Source organism: Saccopteryx bilineata, chromosome 1 (assembly GCF_036850765.1).
Source record: "Saccopteryx bilineata isolate mSacBil1 chromosome 1, mSacBil1_pri_phased_curated, whole genome shotgun sequence".
Lineage (NCBI taxonomy): Eukaryota > Metazoa > Chordata > Mammalia > Chiroptera > Emballonuridae > Saccopteryx > Saccopteryx bilineata.
In genome coordinates, this window is record NC_089490.1 from 127,991,436 (window position 1) to 128,009,833 (window position 18,398).

General features: G+C 41.7%; 1 protein-coding gene across 1 annotated transcript in view; it reads left to right on the forward strand.

Annotated features, from left to right (window-relative positions):
* Positions 1–378: 378 nt before the first annotated feature.
* Positions 379–18,398, forward strand: part of ANKRD33 (ankyrin repeat domain 33) — a 33,590-nt gene continuing 15,570 nt past the window's right edge. Inside the window, 1 exon segment of the mRNA XM_066252627.1 lies at positions 379–504. Coding sequence (XP_066108724.1) covers positions 379–504 — 126 coding nt within the window.

Below are 18,398 nucleotides of genomic sequence, written 5' to 3' on the forward strand. Positions count from 1 at the left end.
GGTCACATGGGACCCCCAGAAGGGGTCAGAGCCAGGGTCAGAGGCCATCTTCTCCATCCTTCTGGGTCTCATCCCATGTCTGGTCCTGAAGCTGGAGTAAGCCAGTTCCCCACTGACTGTTGGCCCCAGCTGCACCTGCCACCAGGCCTATAAGGTAGAAAGGGAGCAAGGCAAAAAAAAGTTCCTGGAAGAAAGGGCAGGGGGATGAGATAACAGTACCTTTGGTTCCTTAAAGGAGTTAGGTCTGTGCTCCAAACCAAACTCAAAAGTTCGCCGGGCTCCTTCTCTGTGGATGTGCCACTGCACTCTCCCCAAACTCCTCTTCTGTTTAAATTCCACAAGTCAACACCTGCAAATCCCAGCCCAGAGGATTATGCGATGGCTGGAGATAAGGCGTGGCAGTTAGAGAGCAAAGGAGAGAATCAAGCAGTGCCCCAGATGATACGTGTTATCGAGAGGCTGCAGAGGGAGTTAGAGTGGCAGCACGATGGAAGGATCCTGACAGTGAGATGGAAAAGGTCAAATGTTGAAAAGATAGAAAAAAAATGCAAAGACAGACAACAGATGGACAGCAGAGGGCAATGAAGACAGCAACGTTGAAAAGAAATTGGAATGGCAAGAAAGGAGCATTCTGAACTCCCCTGACATCCCAGCAGCTAAGAGGTCAAAAGGAGAAAAACCTGGCTCTGGCCAGTGGTGCAGTGGATAGAGGGCCGTCCTGAAGCACTGGTCTAGCCGGCTTGATCCCTGCGCTGCCAGCTCAACCTCAAGGTCACCAGTTTGAGACCTTCTCAGGGCACATATAAGAGGCAATCAGTGGGTACACAACTAGGTGAACAATGAGTTGATATTGATGTTTCTCTCTCTTTCTTTTTCTCTCCTTCTCTATCTCCTTTGTTCTCTCCCTTGCTCTCAAAAAAAAAAAAAAAAAAAAAAAAAAAAAAGAGGATAAGCTGTATAATTCCTTTACTGTTACTCCTTAAGGCACCACACTAAGACTCCAGAAGACAGGGACCCAGGATGTCAGCCATTCGTTTACACATTAACCAGCAATCCACTCCTCTACCAGAGTCAGTTCTGTTAGCAGATACATACACAGGGAGAGTCAAGACTGGCCTGAGGAATTGGGCAGAGGGTAGGGAGGGACCAGCAGTGTCCTCCTGAGGACAGAGGCCTATATAGAAGCACCTGGGAACTACATCTCTGCCTATGGAAGGTCCAAGAAACCTCCAAACCTGAATAACTAATCAGGTTGGCTAAAGCTAATCTACAGAAATAACCTTGCACTTTGTGCGTTGGACCAAAGATGGGACTCCCTCTCCCCTCTTCTGCACTGGCCCTGCCAAGACCCTCCCCCTACATCTGACCCCAAAAACGCTCTGCTATAAGCATCAACGCTGACAGGTGTAGATGCTCTCCCAATTCCTGTCCCAGGCTGCCACCTGCTGGCTAAGAGTGGCCTTCCAGAAACAGGACTCAGAGGCTAGAGCTTGTTTGTATTAAACCAGAGGTAGCATCTCTAGACTTGAGGGAAGAGAATTTGAAAAGCAAAACGTGATATCCCTGTTTACCTAGCTAGATGTCCCGGGGGCCTCTCAGCACCAGTGAAAATCTCCAGTGTCTTTACCGTCGTTCCTGAGTGGTGCTAGGGGCTCTCAGGCCACAAAAGAGACTGTCAGAGAACTCACATTTCCTGAGTGGCTGAAACTGTGCTATATACAGTAGAGAGAAATGACCAAGGCAAGGGGAACAGCTAAGATTGAGATTAATGATAACTAGTGTGAAAAGCACAAAAGCCAAAATATGCACCTGACACAGGCAGGTTTCAATCAATAGTTATTGAGTGAATAAGTGAAGTACAGAAATAGCACTGAGGAGTGACGAACTGAATACAGAAGTTGGGGAGAAAGAGAAAGAAATGGAAATGTTTCTGATTCTTTTCTTTTTTCCTTTTGTTATCAAGTGATAATATCTTGGTGGAGCATTCAAACCTTATACAAGTTTAAAAAGCAAAATGTGTATGTCCCCTTTCGCCTCACAGCTATTCACCTTCCTTAAGTTAACCACTGCCAGCATTGCAGTGAGCCCCATTCTTAGCTCACATCAGAATCACATGGGGAGATTTTTTAAAATTCTGTTGCCCAAGCTACACCCCAGACCAATTACCTCAGATTCTCTGAGAAGAGTTCCAAGCATCACTACTTTTTAAAAGTCCCTAAGTGATTATTATGCTGAGCGGCTAATGTTGAGAACTACTGCTCTAGCCCTTTCTAAGCACTTATATACACATAAGCAGCCAATCACACACACACACATACACACACAGCAGTATATTTATATTACATTGAGCTTTTTTCTCCACAATTAACATCTCAGATATTTTTAGAGCAGTCCATATGAATCAAATTATTTTAAAACTCTTTTTTTTTTAATTTTTAATTTTATTTTTTTTACAAAGACAGAGAGAGAGTCAGAGTGAGGGATAGACAGGGACAGACAGACAGGAACGGAGAGAAGAAAAGCATCAATCATTAGTTTTTCGTTGCGCATTGCAACACCTTAGTTGTTCATTGATTGCTTTCTCATATGTGCCCTGACCATGGGCCTTCAGCAGACCGAGTAACCCCTTGCTTGAGCCAGCGATCTTGGATCCAAGCTGGTGAATTTTTGCTCAAACCAGATGAGCCTGTGCTCAAGCTGGTGACCTCGGCGTCTCGAACCTGGGTCCTCTGCATCCCAGTCCGATGCTCTATCCACTGCGTCACTGCCTGGTCAGGCTGAATCTAATTATTTTAGAGGCATAATGTGCATGTGCATATTTTTCAAGCCCTACCTCTATTGATGAACATTTGAGTTCTTTCTAAATTTTTTTTTCACTATTGCAAACAATGCTGCAAAGTAGATACAGTATATCTTTGCTCGCATATGCAAGTACTGTTTGGAGAAAGATTCTAAAAGAATTTCTGGGTTGCCTGACCTGTGGTGGCGCAGTGGATAAAGCATCAGCCTGGAACGCTGAAGTTGCCGGTTCAAAACCCCGGGCTTGCCTGGTCAAGGCACATATAGGAGTTGATGATTCCTGCTCCTATCCCCGTCCTCTCTCTCTAAAATTTAATAAATAAAAATAAAAATAATTTCCAGGTTAATGTGTATGTACATTTGTTATTTTGATAGATACTGTCAAATACTTTCTGAAAATACTTCACCAATTTACATTCCACCCAACAGGGTGAGCTCTTAATATTATTGTTTAAGTTTTGCTAAGCTGATGGGCCAAAAGTAATATTTCATTATTGTTTTAATTTGCCTTTTCCTGCTTATTTGTAAGATTATGCATCTTTTCATATATTTCTTGGTCATTTGTATTCTATTAATTGTCATGTATTTTGCCCATTTTCTTATGAGATTTTAACTTAATTAGGATTAGAGGAAATTCTATTTCTAAGAATATGACTAGTTGGAATGATCTTTCTGAGTGCTAGTTAAAATAGAAATGTAAATTATTTCAAAAGCATTGAAGAGCTGGATAGATTGGGGAACACAATCTAAGGGAAGGCAGGAACTCAGGGAAGCAGAACAAGAAATCTACTTACGTAAGGAATTTAGTTTATAGTGGTCAGGACTGGTGTTACCTCGAAGTGCTTGGCAGAAGCAAAGTTGTGTTCTCCATAAAAACAAAAACACTTTCATCCTTAGCCTCAAGAAATTTCCAACAAAATTTTTCAGGGAAAATAAATATATCATAGTAAAAAACAAACAAAACCTCCCATTAAACACAAAAGGTAAAAAGATTATCAGCAAGATCCAGCCCACCTAGATAGGATTACCTCCCAATCTATAAATCCTTAACTTAATCTTATCTGTAAAATTCTTTTTGCCATGTAATGTAACATATTCAGAGGTTCTGATGATTAGGATATGGACATCTCTGGGGATCTATTATTCAGCCTACCATAACAATATCAGTTCATTTCATTAGTTTGAAATTGTAGAACTTTAAAATAATTATATAGACAAACTTAACAGCAGATTAGACACAACCAAAGAGAGAATTAGCAAACTGGATGACAGATCCAAAGAAATTATCCAGTCTTGTTGTCATAACAAAGTACCACATAAAGGTGACTTAAACAACAAAATTAATTTTATTGCAATCCTTCCCGCTAGAAGTTCAAGATCCAGGTGCCAGTAGGGTTGGTTTCTGATGAGGACTATCCTTGGCTTGTATATGGCTGTCTTCTAACTACGTCCTGGTACTTTCGGGAGGATGACGTCAGAGTAATGGCGGAGTAGGAAGCGATACCGATAAATCTCCCCCAAAACTTAACAAGATCTTCAACCAGAAACAGAAAAACCTATACTTGGAGCCTCCAGATGCTTCGCAATACACCCGAAGGTATGGTCGAGTGAAAAATTGGCTAAATATATAACCAAACCCTGAAGGAAATAGGGAGTAAGAAATGCTCCACCTTCCTCACTAATCTAAACAGGGCGGCTTTCTCTGGCAACTGTGAATATAGAAACTGAGGCGGGCAAAGGGGGTGAATACATCCAGGCCGCGGCACAAACGGCTGAACCAGGCTGTGGCACGGAGATCCTAGCCGAGGAAAAACTGATCCTGTGGCAAGCCGGGCAATACAAGCTAACACTCGCGCCAAACCCAAACAAAGAGAGACAAGCGGAACGGCCATTTTACCCGATCCCTGGTCGGTGCGCAGTTAGTGGGTGAGAGATTTCTTCCTAAGCCCCGGAAGTGGGTGTCCGTGTTACCCCACAGAGAGGCAGGGTCAGAGGCCTTTCTGTGGGCCGAAAGCAGAATCTCTGGGCAGCCCCAGCGCCCTGGGAAAGCCGCGCACGGGAGGGAGCGAGAACTAATTCCAACAGTGGAAATTTTCCGTGCTGGTGAGGGTTTCACTCAGAGGGAAACGCGGCCAGCCTCATATCCCGGTGTGCGCGCGCTGATAGGTAGTGAGCGATTCCTCCGAGTGCCTCGGCAGTGCGCGCCCGTGTTATCGCACAGAGGGGCAGAGTCAGGGGCCTTTGTGTGTGCAAAAGCGGAATCTCGGGCCGCCCCAGCGCCTTGCAAAAGCCGCGCACGGGGACGGAGCGAGACTCAATTCCAACGCTGCAACTTTTCCATGCGGTTGGGGGTTTCACTCAGAGCGTGAGACTGCTGGCCGGATATCCTGGTCTGCACGCGCAGACAGTGAGTGAAAGTTTCCTCCAAGTGCCCCGGAAGTGGGCGCCCGCCTGTGTTACCGGACAGAGTGGCAGAGCCAGAGGTCTTTGAGTGGGCGGAAAGCCCGCCTGATTATGCTAGCAGCTCTGACTGACTGAGCCTTACCCAGAGCCCTGTGCTGAGTGGGAATAGAGTGGGGAGTTGCCAGCTCTTTGAACCTCTTACTATCCAGGCAGAGGCAGCAGCAACCCCATAGCTGGATTATCAGGCTACTAATTGAGGAAGGAAAGACTAGGAGAAAGGCTCCAGGAACACGAACTCTCTCACTGTCGGAGCCTATAAATGCTAATGAGCCTTGACTCCCAACGAGACTAAAGCACAATACATGACATTGCCATAGAGACTTATCAACTTTAAACCTCTACCTGAGCGTGCCAAAGGGGCAGAACCTGGGGTACAGAGTCACCGACCAGGAAGAGGGAGAGAAAAGAAAAAGCAAGAAGATAACCTCTCAAAATCAAGAATAATCTGCAGACTTTATAACCTATCCCATTTTATTATATTTGTTCGTTTGTTTCTCTTATCTTCATTCTTGATACTTTTTTTCCTCCTCCAATTTGGCCGATTAACTCTCTGCCGGTCTTACTCTCTCCTCTCCTTGAACTACACTACCCATAAGTGTTACATCGCCCATTATCTTTTTTCTCCTCTTCCTTTCTCTCTATGAGGGTTGCACTCCAAAACCCTTAACTCTCTCTCTCTCCTTTCTTTTTTCTTCTTTTACTGGTTCCCTCTTTTTTTCTCTCTCTCTCTTTCTTTTCTCCCTCTATATTAGTTTCTTCCTTTCTCCTTTACATCTCCTCTCATTCAAACCTCAATAACAAACAAATTATCTTATCTGGGACTCAAACTTATGTTTGTGGCATTTTGGGGGTTTTTTACTTCACCTTTTTAACTCACTAGCAGTGCTCCCATCCCTGGCTCTCCATTTTATCTAGTTCTTGTTCCACTAAATACAATAGTATTTTTTTAATTTGTCCCCCCCATTTTTCTGTTTTCCTCTTATTCCTCTCATCATAACTCTTAGACAACCAACACCTAAAAGCAAATCATTTTATTCTTGACCCAAATTTTTTCCTTATTTGCTTTTTGTGGGTCCATACCCCCCTTTTTTTTTCCTTTTTTTTTTTTCTTTTTTTTGCCCCTTTATTACTTTTCCCCAATTCAGGACCTCCATCACAGGCATTGTTTGTTATAATTCACAGTTCACCACAAGATTTTCTCAAGAAAAAGGGGAGTGGAGAGGAAAAAAGGAGGGGGGAAATAATTTCTTTTTTTAAAAAATTATTATTTTATTTTTCTTTATTTCATTATTAATTTTTTAAAAAAAAAACAACTCTTTTTGATTTTTTATTTTTTTTAACTTTTTATTCTTTATTAAATCTCATTAATACTATCAACAAAACCACCCTCAGATGCCATTAAGGAAGAGAAAATCGAATATCATGGATACAAAAGAAAGAGAGGTAACACAGCTAGATGAGGAAAAATCTATGGAGAAAAAATTTAATATATTGGAAACCTTGGAGCTAAATGACAGAGAATTCAAGATAGAAATCCTAAAAATCCTCCGAGATATACAAGAAAACACAGAAAGGCAATTTAGGGAGCTCAGAAAACAACTCAATGAACACAAAGAATATATGTCCAAAGAAATTGAAACTATAAAAACAAATCAAACAGAGATGAAAAACTCAATTCACAAGCTGAAAAACGAAGTAACAAGTTTAGCTAATAGAACAGGTCAGATAGAAGAGAGGATTAGTGAAATAGAAGACAAGCAACTTGAGGCACAACAGAGAGAAGAAGAAAGAGACTCAAAAATTAAAAAAAAATGAGATAGCCCTACAAGAATTATCTGACTCCATCAAAAAGAATAACATAAGAATAATTGCCTGACCTGTGGTGGTGTAGTGGATAAAGCGTCAACCTGGAAACGCTGAGGTTGCCGGTTCAAAACCCTGGGCTTGCCTGGCCAAGGCACATATGGGAGTTGATGCTTCCTGCTCCTCCCCCCCTCTATAAAAATAAAAAAAAAAGAATAATAGGTATATCAGAGGGAGAAGAGAGAGAAAATGGAATGGAGAACATACTCAAACAAATAATAGATGAGAACTTCCCAAGCCTGTGGAAAGAACTAAAGCCTCAAATTCAAGAAGCAAACAGAACACCGAGTTTTCTTAACCCCAACAAACCTACTCCAAGGCATATCATAATGAAATTGACACAAACCAACAGCAAAGAAAAAATTCTCAAGGCAGCCAGGGAAAAGAAGAATACAACATATAAAGGAAGGCCCATTAGATTATCATCAGATTTCTCAGCAGAAACTCTATAAGCTAGAAGAGAGTGGACCCCAATATTTAAAGTCCTGAAAGAGAGGAACTTTCAGCCACGAATACTATACCCATCAAAGCTATCCTTCAAATATGAAGGAGAAATAAAAACATTCACAGATACAGAAAAGATGAGGGAATTTATCATCAGAAAACCCCCGCTCCAGGAATTACTAAAGGGGGTTCTCCAATCAGATACAAAGAACAAAAAAAAAAAACAGAGCCACAAATAAAAGCTCCAAGAAGAACACAATAAAACCAAATTTAAACTGTGACAACAACAAAAAGAAAGAGGGGGAGAAGATGGAGATTAACAGTAGCAAAGGACGATGGAGTGCAAAAGTACTCACAAAATAGTTCACTACAATGAACAGGGTAGGGACCCTTTTCATTACTCAAAGGTAACCACCATTGAAAAAACCACCACAGAAGCACATGAGATAAAAAAGATAGCAACAGAGGAAAGATGTATGGAATACAACCAAATAAAAACAAAAGATAGAAAAACGAAAGAGAAGGATCAAACAAGACACAAAACTAACAGAAAGCAAGATATAAAATGGCAATAGGGAACTCACAAGTATCAATAATTACACTAAATGTAAACGGATTAAACTCACCAATAAAAAGGCACAGAGTAGCAGAATGGATTAAAAAAGAAAATCCAACTGTATGCTGCCTACAGGAAACTCATCTAAGTAACAAGGATAAAAACAAATTAAAAGTGAAAGGCTGGAAAACAATACTCCAAGAAAATAACATCCAAAAAAAAGCAGGTGTAGCAATACTCATATAGGATAATGCTGACTACAAGACAGGAAAAGTACTCAGAGATAAAAATGGCCATTTCATAATGGCTAAGGGGACACTGAATCAAGAAGACATAACAATTCTTAATATATATGCACCAAACCAAGGAGCACCAAAATATATAAGACAGCTACTTATTGATCTTAAAACAAAAACTGACAAAAATACAATCATACTTGGAGACCTCAATACACCGCTGACGGCTCTAGATCGGTCATCCAAACAGAGAATCAACAAAGACATAGTGGCCTTAAACAAAACACTAGAGCACCTGGATATGATAGACATCTATAGGACATTTCATCCCAAAGTGACTGAGTATACATTTTTCTCCAGTGTACATGGATCATTCTCAAGAATTGACCATATGTTGGGCCACAAAAACAACATCAGCAAATTCAGAAAAATTGAAGTTTTTCTGATCATAAAGCCTTGAAACTAGAACTCAACTGCAAAAAAAGAGGAAAAAAATCCCACAAAAATGTGGAAACTAAACAACATACTTTTAAAAAATGAATGGGTCAAAGAAGAAATAAGTGCAGAGATCAAAAGATATATACAGACTAATGAAAATGACAATACAACATATCAGAATCTATGGGATGCAGCAAAAGCAGTGATAAGAGGGAAGTTCATATCACTTCAGGCATATATGAACAAACAAGAGAGAGCCCAAGTGAACCACTTAACTTCCCACCTTAAGGAACTAGAAAAAGAAGAACAAAGACAACCCAAAACCAGCCGAAGAAAGGAGATAATAAAAATCAGAGCAGAAATAAATGAATTAGAGAAGAGAAAAACTATAGAAAAAATTAATAGAACAAGGAGCTGGTTCTTTGAAAAGATCAACAAAATTGACAAACCCTTGGCAAGACTTACCAAGGAAAAAAGAGAAAGAACTCATATAAACAAAATCCAAAATGAAAGAGGAGAAATCACCACGAACACCGTAGATATACAAAGAATTATTGCAGAATACTATGAAAAACTTTATGCCACTAAATTCAACAACCTAGAAGAAATGGATAAATTCCTAGAAAAATACAACCTTCCTAGACTGAGTCAAGAAGAAGCAGAAAGCCTAAACAGACCTATCAGTAGAGAAGAAATAGAAAAAACCATTAAAAACCTCCCCAAAAATAAAAGTCCAGGCCCTGACGGCTATACCAGCGAATTTTATCAAACATTCAAAGAAGACTTGGTTCCTATTCTACTCAAAGTCTTCCAAAAAATTGAAGAAGAAGCAATACTTCCAAACACATTTTATGAGGCCAACATAACCCTCATACCAAAACCAGGCAAGGATGGCACAAAAAAAGAAAACTACACACCAATATCTCTAATGAATACAGATGCTAAAATACTAAACAAAATACTAGCAAATCGAATACAACAACATATTAAAAAAATAATACATCATGATCAAGTGGGATTCATTCCAGAATCTCAAGGATGGTTCAACATACGTAAAACGGTTAACGTAATACACCATATCAACAAAACAAAGAACAAAAACCACATGATCTTATCAATAGACGCAGAAAAGGCTTTCGATAAAATACAACACAATTTTATGTTTAAGACTCTCAACAAAATGGGTATAGAAGGAAAATATCTCAACATGATAAAGGCCATATATGATAAACCATCAGCTAACATCATATTAAATGGCACTAAACTGAAGGCTTTCCCCCTTAAATCAGGAACAAGACAGGGTTGTCCACTCTCTCCACTCTTATTTAATGTGGTACTAGAGGTTCTCGCCTCAGCAATCAGACAAGACAAAGAAATAAAAGGCATCCATATCGGAAAAGAAGAAGTAAAGGTATCACTTTTTGCAGATGATATGATCCTATACATCGAAAACCCCAAAGAATCCACAAAAAGACTACTAGAAACAATAAGCCAATACAGTAAGGTCGCAGGATACAAAATTAACATACAGAAGTCAATAGCCTTTCTATATGCCAACAATGAAACAATTCAGAACAAACTCAAAAGAATAATCCCCTTCACGATTGCAACAAAAAAAAAATAAAATACTTAGGAATAAACATAACAAAGAATGTAAAGGACTTATATAATGAAAACTATAAACCATTTTTAAGGGAAATTGAAAAAGATATAATGAGATGGAAGAATATACCTTGTTCTTGGCTAGGAAGAATAAATATAATCAAGATGGCTATATTACCCAAAGCAATATACAAATTTAATGCAATTCCCATCAAACTTCCAATGATGTTTTTTAAAGAAATAGAGCAAAAAATCATCAGATTTATATGGAACTATAAAAAACCCCGAATAGCCAAAGCAATCCTAAAGAAAAAGAATGAAGCTGGGGGCATTACAATACCTGACTTCAAACTATATTATAGGGCCACGGCAATCAAAACAGCATGGTATTGGCAGAAAAATAGACACTAAGACCAATGGAACAGAATAGAAAGTCCAGAAATAAAACCACATATATATAGTCAAATAATTTTTGATAAAGGGGCCAACAACACACAATGGAGAAAAGAAAGCCTCTTCAATAAATGGTGCTGGGAAAACTGGAAAGCCACATGCAAAAGAATGAAACTGGACTACAGTCTCTCCCCCTGTACAAAAATTAACTCAAAATGGATCAAAGATCTAAACATAAGACCTGAAACAATTAAGTACATAGAAGAAGGCATAGGTACTCAACTCATGGACCTGGGTTTTAAAGAGCATTTTATGAATTTGACTCCACAGGCAAGAGAAGTGAAGGCAAAAATTAATGAATGGGACTAACTACGTCCTTACATGGTCTTTCCACTGTGCTCATATGGGGTGGAGAGAAGGGACAGGGAGTGCGCAAGTGCACACTCTGGCATCTCTTCATTTTAGTTATTATATATATTTCTTCTTTTTCAAGTGAGAGGAGGGGAGATTGAGAAACAGATTCCTGCATGTTCTCTGACTGGGATCCACCCAGCATCCCCTGTCTGGGGCCAATGTTCTGCCCATTTGAGGCCATGCTTGCAACTGAGCTATTTTTAGCACCTGAGGCAGAGGCTTCATGGACCCATCCCCAGCACCCGGGGCCAATGAGCTCAAACCTATTGAGCCACTGGCTGAAAGAGGGGAAGAGAGGGGGGATGGGATGGGGTGGAGAAGCAGATGATCACTCTTCCTGAGTGCCCTGACTAACCAAGAATTGAACCCAGGATATCCACGTGCCAGGCCAACGCTCTACCACTGAACAACCAGCCAGGGTGGTGTTTTGTTTTGTTTTTGGTGAGAGGAGAGGAGATAGTGGGGCAGATTCCTGCATATGCCCTGGCCAGGATCCAACCAGCAACCCTATCTGGGGCTGATGCTTGAGTACTGAGCTATTTTTAGTGCCTGAGGCTGATGTACTCCAACATAGCTATACTCAGCATCCAGGCCCAATGCTTGAATGAATAAAGCCACTGACTATGGGAGGGGAAGAAGGAGAGAAGGGGGAGAGGGAAGGAGGGAGAAGCAGATGGTTGTTTCTTCTGTGTGTCCTGACTGGGAATTGAACCTGGGACATCCATATGCTGGGCAAATGCTCTATCCACTGAGCAACCAGCCAGGACCTCTTCATTTTTTTAAAAATCTTTTGTGTGTGTGTGTGTTTGTGTGACAGAGACAGAGGGACAGATAGGAACACCAGACAGGAAGGGAGAGAGATAAAAAATATCAATTCTTTGTTGTAGCACCTTAGTTGCTCATTGATTGCTTTCTCATGTGTGCTTTGACCAGGGTGAGGCTATAGCAGAGTGAGTGACCCCTTGTTCAAGACAGTGACCTTGGGCTCAAGCTGGTGAGCCTAGCTCAAACCAGATGAGCCTGCACTCAAGCTGGCGATCTTGGGGTTTTGAACCTGGGTCCTCCGTGTCCCAGTCCGACGCTCTATCCACTGCACCATGGCCTAGTCAGGCCTCTTCCTTTTCTTAAAATGACAGAAGTCCTATTGGATTAGGGCCTCACCATATGACCTCATTTAATTTTAAGTATCTTCTTTCATAAAAGCCCTATTTCCAAATACAGTCACATTGGGGGAGTTAGGGTTTCAACATATGGATTTTAGGGGAACACAATTCAGTCCATAGTAGATCCCTTGCTCACACCATATATAAAAGTAAATTCTAGATGGATTGAAGACTAAAGATTAAAAATAAAACTGTAAGATTAATAAAAGAAATGAGATCTTTTGTGACCTTGAAGTGGGAAGTTCTTTTTAAACAAGACTCAAAAACACAAAGTATAAGAAGAAATTGTGATAAATTTAACCACATTAAAATTCCAGATTTCTTTCAATGAAGTTCCCCACAGATAAGCTAAGAGAAAGGTTTATAGTACACTTGCCACATCTAAAACCTATTCAACAATGGGTTTATTAACTTGAATATTAAAAGGAATTCCTGAAGAATCAATTTTTGAAAAAGGAAAATTCAATAAAACATTAAACAAAGATATATAAGTAGGCAATTCATAAGAGGGGAAACAAAATGGCTATCAGGTATTTGGAGAGATGCCTGTCTTATTGAAAACCAGAAAAACCCAATGTGAAATAGCAATATCATTTTATAGTCTTGTACCATTAGATTGACAAACATTAGAAGGTTGAATAATTACAGGTATTGACCAGGATGTAGGGAGATTTTATGCACTGCTTGTGGATACACTGCAAAACAGAGACCAAACTGACAATACCTGATCAATAACATGTATGTGCCCAATGACCCAGCAATCTCAGAGATGCTATCTTGCAGGTCCACAACTAGATATGTATTGCAGCATTATTTGTAGAGGCAGAAAATTGGAGGCAACCTAGGTGTCAGTCGCTGAAAGAGTAGATAAGTAAAATGTGATGGTTGCACTTATGGAATTATATGCAACAGGAAGAAGGGGGAGGAAAGAAAGAGGTAAAAAGATATGCCCCTTGTCCTTTTTTTAAATGGGAGATAGAGACACACACAGAAAGAGAGACAGAAAGGGACAGAAAGACAGGAAGGGAGAGAGATGAGAAGCATCAATTCTTCATTGTGGCACCTTAGTTGTTCATTGATTACTTTCTCAAATGTGCCTGGACCAGGGGGCTATAGCTGAGCCAGTGACCCCTTGTTCAAGTCAGCAACCTTGGGCTCAAGCCAGCAACCTTTGAGTTCAAGCCAGACTATGGGGTCATGTCTATGATCCCATGCTGAAGCCAGTGACCCTGCACTCAAGCTGGTGATCCCACGCTCAAGCTGGCAACCTCAGGGTTTTGAACCTGGGTCTTCTGTGTCCCCAGCCAATGCTCTATCCACTGCACCACTGCCTGGTCAAGCCGTCCCTTGTCTTTTTGTCCTTATTTTTTTTGTATTTTTCTGAAGTGAGAAGCAGGGAGACAGAGAGAAAAACTCCGGCGTTTGCCCGACCGGGATCTACCCAGCATGCCCACCAGGGGGCAATGCTCTGCCCATCTAGGATGTTGCTCCATTGCAACCGTAGCCATTCTAGCCCCTGAGGCGGAGGCCATGGAGCTGTCTTCAGTGCCCCAGCCAACTTTACTCCAATGGAGCCTTGGCTGCAGGAGGGGAAGAGAGAGATAGAGAGGAAGGAGGGGGAAGGGTAGAGAAGCAGATGGTGGTTTCTCCTGTATGCTCTGGCCGGGTATCAAAGCCAGCACATCTACACGCTGGGCCGACGCTCTACCACTGAGTGAACAGGCCAGGGCCTGTCCCTTGTCTTTTATCAAGACAGCAAAGTTTTCCAGGAGCCTCACCCATCAAACTGCTACTTGCATTTTTTTCCCCTTTCCTTTTCTAATTGATTTTTAGAGAGAGAAGAAGGGTAAGAGGGAGAAAGAAATAGGAACATCTATTTGTTCCTGTAGGTGCCCTGACTGGGAATTGAACTGGCAACCTCTGTGCTTTGGGATGATGCGCTAACCCAGTGGTTGGCAAACTGCAGCTCGTGAGCCACATGCAGCTCTTTGGCCCCTTGAGTGTGGCTCTTCCACAAAATACCACGTGGTGGCACGCAGGTATGCGCAGGGGAGTCAGTAGGGTGTCAGGAGACTCAGCTCAGGTGGGCCACCGGATACGCAGCGTGGGGGAGGCACGCATGATTCATGCACAAGTTGAGTGAGCAGGTCAGTAAGCAGTCTCATGCTAGTGTTTAGTGCAGTGGTTAGTGCTAGTTTGCGTCTGCAAATCCCATGCGGGTGACAAAAGTACCAATTCGAAGCATAAAGTTACCTGTATTTTTCCAACCAGCTGCAAATCCTACAGGTATTTTTGTCATCGACTTAAGAATTGTAATTATTTTGTGTTGGTGGCTTTATTATTATAAAATGAAACATTTTTTTAGGTGCTCTGTCTGACATTGCTACAAAGAAGAAGCAAAGAAAAACGGAAGATGAAAACCATGAATTTAAACTTGAATGGACTGAGACTTTAGTGTTTATTCAAAATTTAAATGGCCTTCTGACCTATCTTATTTTTCCTGACAAATTGGCGCATAACAAGAAATCAAATTTGGAGAGACACTTTACAACTAAACACGTGTCATTTTGTACTAAATATCCTATCGGTGATGCAAGAAAGAAAGCAGTTGAGGAACTTCAGAAGAGTCAAGAAAGCCCTGGCCGGTTGGCTCAGTGGTAGAGCGTCGGCCTGGCGTGCAGAAGTCCCGGGTTCGATTCCCAGCCAGGGAACACAGGAGAAGCGCCCATCTACTTCTCCACCCCTCCCCCTCTCCTTCCTCTCTGTCTCTCTCTTCCCCTCCCGCAGCCAAGGCTCCACTGGAGCAAAGTTTCCCCGGGCGCTGATGATGGCTCTGTGGCCTCTGCCTCAGGCGCTAGAATGGCTCTGATTGTGGCAGAGCGACGCCTCAAGACGAGCAGAGCATCCCCCCCGGTGGGCATGCTGGGTGGGTCCCAGTCGGGGGCGCATGCGGGAGTCTGTCTGACTGCCTCCTCGTTTCCAGCTTTGGAAAAATGCAAAAACAAACAAAAAACAAAAAAGAGTCAAGAAAAATCAAGTTCTGTATTTAATTGCTGGATGCAATCTTCCAACAATGTTAATATTGCAAGATTTGTGGTCAGTCAAGAGATTGCTAAGAGAGGAAAACCATATACAGATGGCAAATATACAAAAAAAATTTTTATAAATGCATTTGAAGAGCTATTTCAGGATTTTAAGAACAAAGCAGATATTCTAAAAAAATTAAAGAGTTACCATTATCTGCTAAAATAGTGAAAGATAAAACAGTTAAAATGTCTTCGAATATAACCAACCAGCAAGTCAAAGATCTTAAATTGGTTTCAGCTTTATCAAAAGCAGTTGATGAGTCTTGTGACATAAACGATACAGCGCAAGTTTCACTTTTTGTACGATTTATTTCATCTACAGGTCCTAAAGAAGAACTTTGAGGATTATTGTCACTCAAAGATCAACACGTGGAGAGGATATAACAAGTGCTGTAATTGAGTGCATGGAAAAACATCATATTCCACTCGATAAAATTGTCTCAATTTCAACAGACGGGGCAAAAAGTATGACTGGCGTAAGAAACAGGTTTGTTGCTATTTTGAAGAAAAAAAACAATCACGAGATACTTACTTACTTACCATTGCATCATTGATCAAGAAGTGCTTTGTGCGCAGACATTTCCAGAAGAAATTTGCAAAGTTATGGAATTGGTGATTAAGATTACCAACTCCATTATAGCTAAAGCTCTTAGTCATCACCAATTTAAAGAATTTTTAGTTGAAATTGAGAGTATGCAGATCTTCTGCTGCCTAACAAGGTAGGTTGGTTATCAAGAGGAAACGTTTTGAAACGTTTCGCTTCCTTATTAACAGAAATTAAAGCATTTCTCCTTGAGAAGGGTGTTCACTATCCAGAACTAATGAATAAGCAGTGGATCCAAAAATTTTATTTCGTTATGTCTCATCTAAATCAGTGTAATCATAAACTACAGAGGAAAGAAAACACAATATTTTCAATGTTAGAAGAAGTTATTTCACTTGAAAACTATCTCTTTTTGTTCAAGATTTTGAAAGAGAAACTTTGATTCACTTTCCAAGCCTGTTGAAACATCACCAAAAAAATAATTCTGATATTGACATTTGCTATTTCAAAACAGCACTTTTATTTATTTTTCCCTTTATTATTAATTTTAATGGGGTGACATTGATAATTACGGTGCATAGATTCAGAGAAAACACCTCCAGGTTATTTTGACATTTGATTATGTTGCATACCCATCACCCAAAGTCAAATTGTCTTTTGTCACCTTCTATCTGGTTTTCTTTGTACCCCTTCCCCTTCCTTCTCCTCCCTCCTCCCCTAACCACCACACTCTTGTCTGTGTTTCTGAGTCTCGTTTTTATGTCCCGCCTATGTATGGAATCATATATTTCTTAGTTTTTTTCTGATTTATTTATTTCACTCAGTATAATGTTATCAAGGTCCATCCATGTTATTGTAAATGATCCGATGTCATCATTTCTTATGGCTGAGTAGTATTCCATAGTATATATGTACCATATCTTCTTTATCCATTCATCTATTGAAGGGCTTTTTGGTTGTTTCCATGTCTTGGCCACTAAAACAACACTTTTAAATATGAGGGAAGCTTTTCTCAACAGGTTTCAGGAATTCAGAAACAGCAAAGTGATGTTAACCTTTGTTAAAAAACCTCTTGAGAAGACAAGATGGCGCTGGAGTAGGCGGACGTACCAATTCCCACCTCCCAGAACCAAGTGGATTACAAACTAATTTTAAGAACTATCATCTGGAGCAACCAATTTTGGACTAAACTAAGAGGACTCTTCAACCAAGGAACACTGAAGAAGCCACACTGAGACTGGTAGGAAAAGTGGAAACGCGGAGAGGGCTGCCTAGCTCCCTGGAGCGAATGGCAGCCAGGAGAGACTCGCGTGGCGGGAAGTGAGTTTAGCAGAGAGGGGAGGATCCTGAATCCCAGGAACAAAGCCCCAACCTGCAGCCCCAGAGCCCAGAAGAGGTGTATGGACAGTATTTAGCTGGAAACAAGTCAGGATACTGTTTGTGAGAAAGAGACTGATTTCTCAGACCCAGGATTCTTCTTAAAGGGACTGCATAGAAAACCTATTTCACATCCACTCACCCGGGGCTCCAGGGAACGGGGACAGAGGAGAGGACCGGAGTAGCAGGAAGACAGTAGTGAGTCTTAGGGTCTGAGCTGCAGCGCCCGCACCCACATGGCTGAGGGCTTCCCGGAGGGCAGGTGGCGGTAGGATGTGGAAGTGCGGTTCTTTCGGCAAGGGCGGAAGCTGGCTGGCCACCACTGGGCCCAGGTGTGAGCTCAGTCTTGCCTGGCTGGGGAGGAGGGGAGTGTACAAAAGTGGTCAAGCCCAGCTGCAGGCCGCCTATAACCCAGCCTGCGGAAGAAGGGAGGGATCATCAGAAGGGGTGGAGACCAGCCCTTAAGCAAGGGCGCAAGAGCACAGCCTTGCCCCTCCCAGGGAACTGAGGCTTGTGGCCTGACTTGGGGGCCGGCTCCTCCCACAGGGGTGGAGCCAAAAGCCCAGAACAAGCGGGCTCCTCCTGCAAGGGCAGAGTGAAAGCACAGAAACAGGTGGAGACCTGCAGTTGAGCAAAGGTGCTCGCCACTGTCCTCAGGGCCGAGCATAACGCCACCCACGGGGGCGGGGTGAAGGCCAAGGCCACCAAGGCTTGTATACCCAAGCACGTGATCACAGCCATCCCGTGAAGGAAATGCAGAAACCACAGCAACAGCCCCAGTGGGAAGGCACCGGCAATGCCTATACCCAAATGCCCTAGACAGCAACAACAGAGGGGGTGGCAGGCCTGCAGACAGACCACACCTAGGGAACAGAGGCCACACCCAGTGGACTCCAGTGGCCAAGACCTTCTTTTACACAGAGAAGATGAGAAGGCAGAGAAATGCAACACAAATGAGTCAAGAGAAATCCCCAGAAAAGGATCTGCATGAATCAGATACAACCAAATTACCAGATGCAG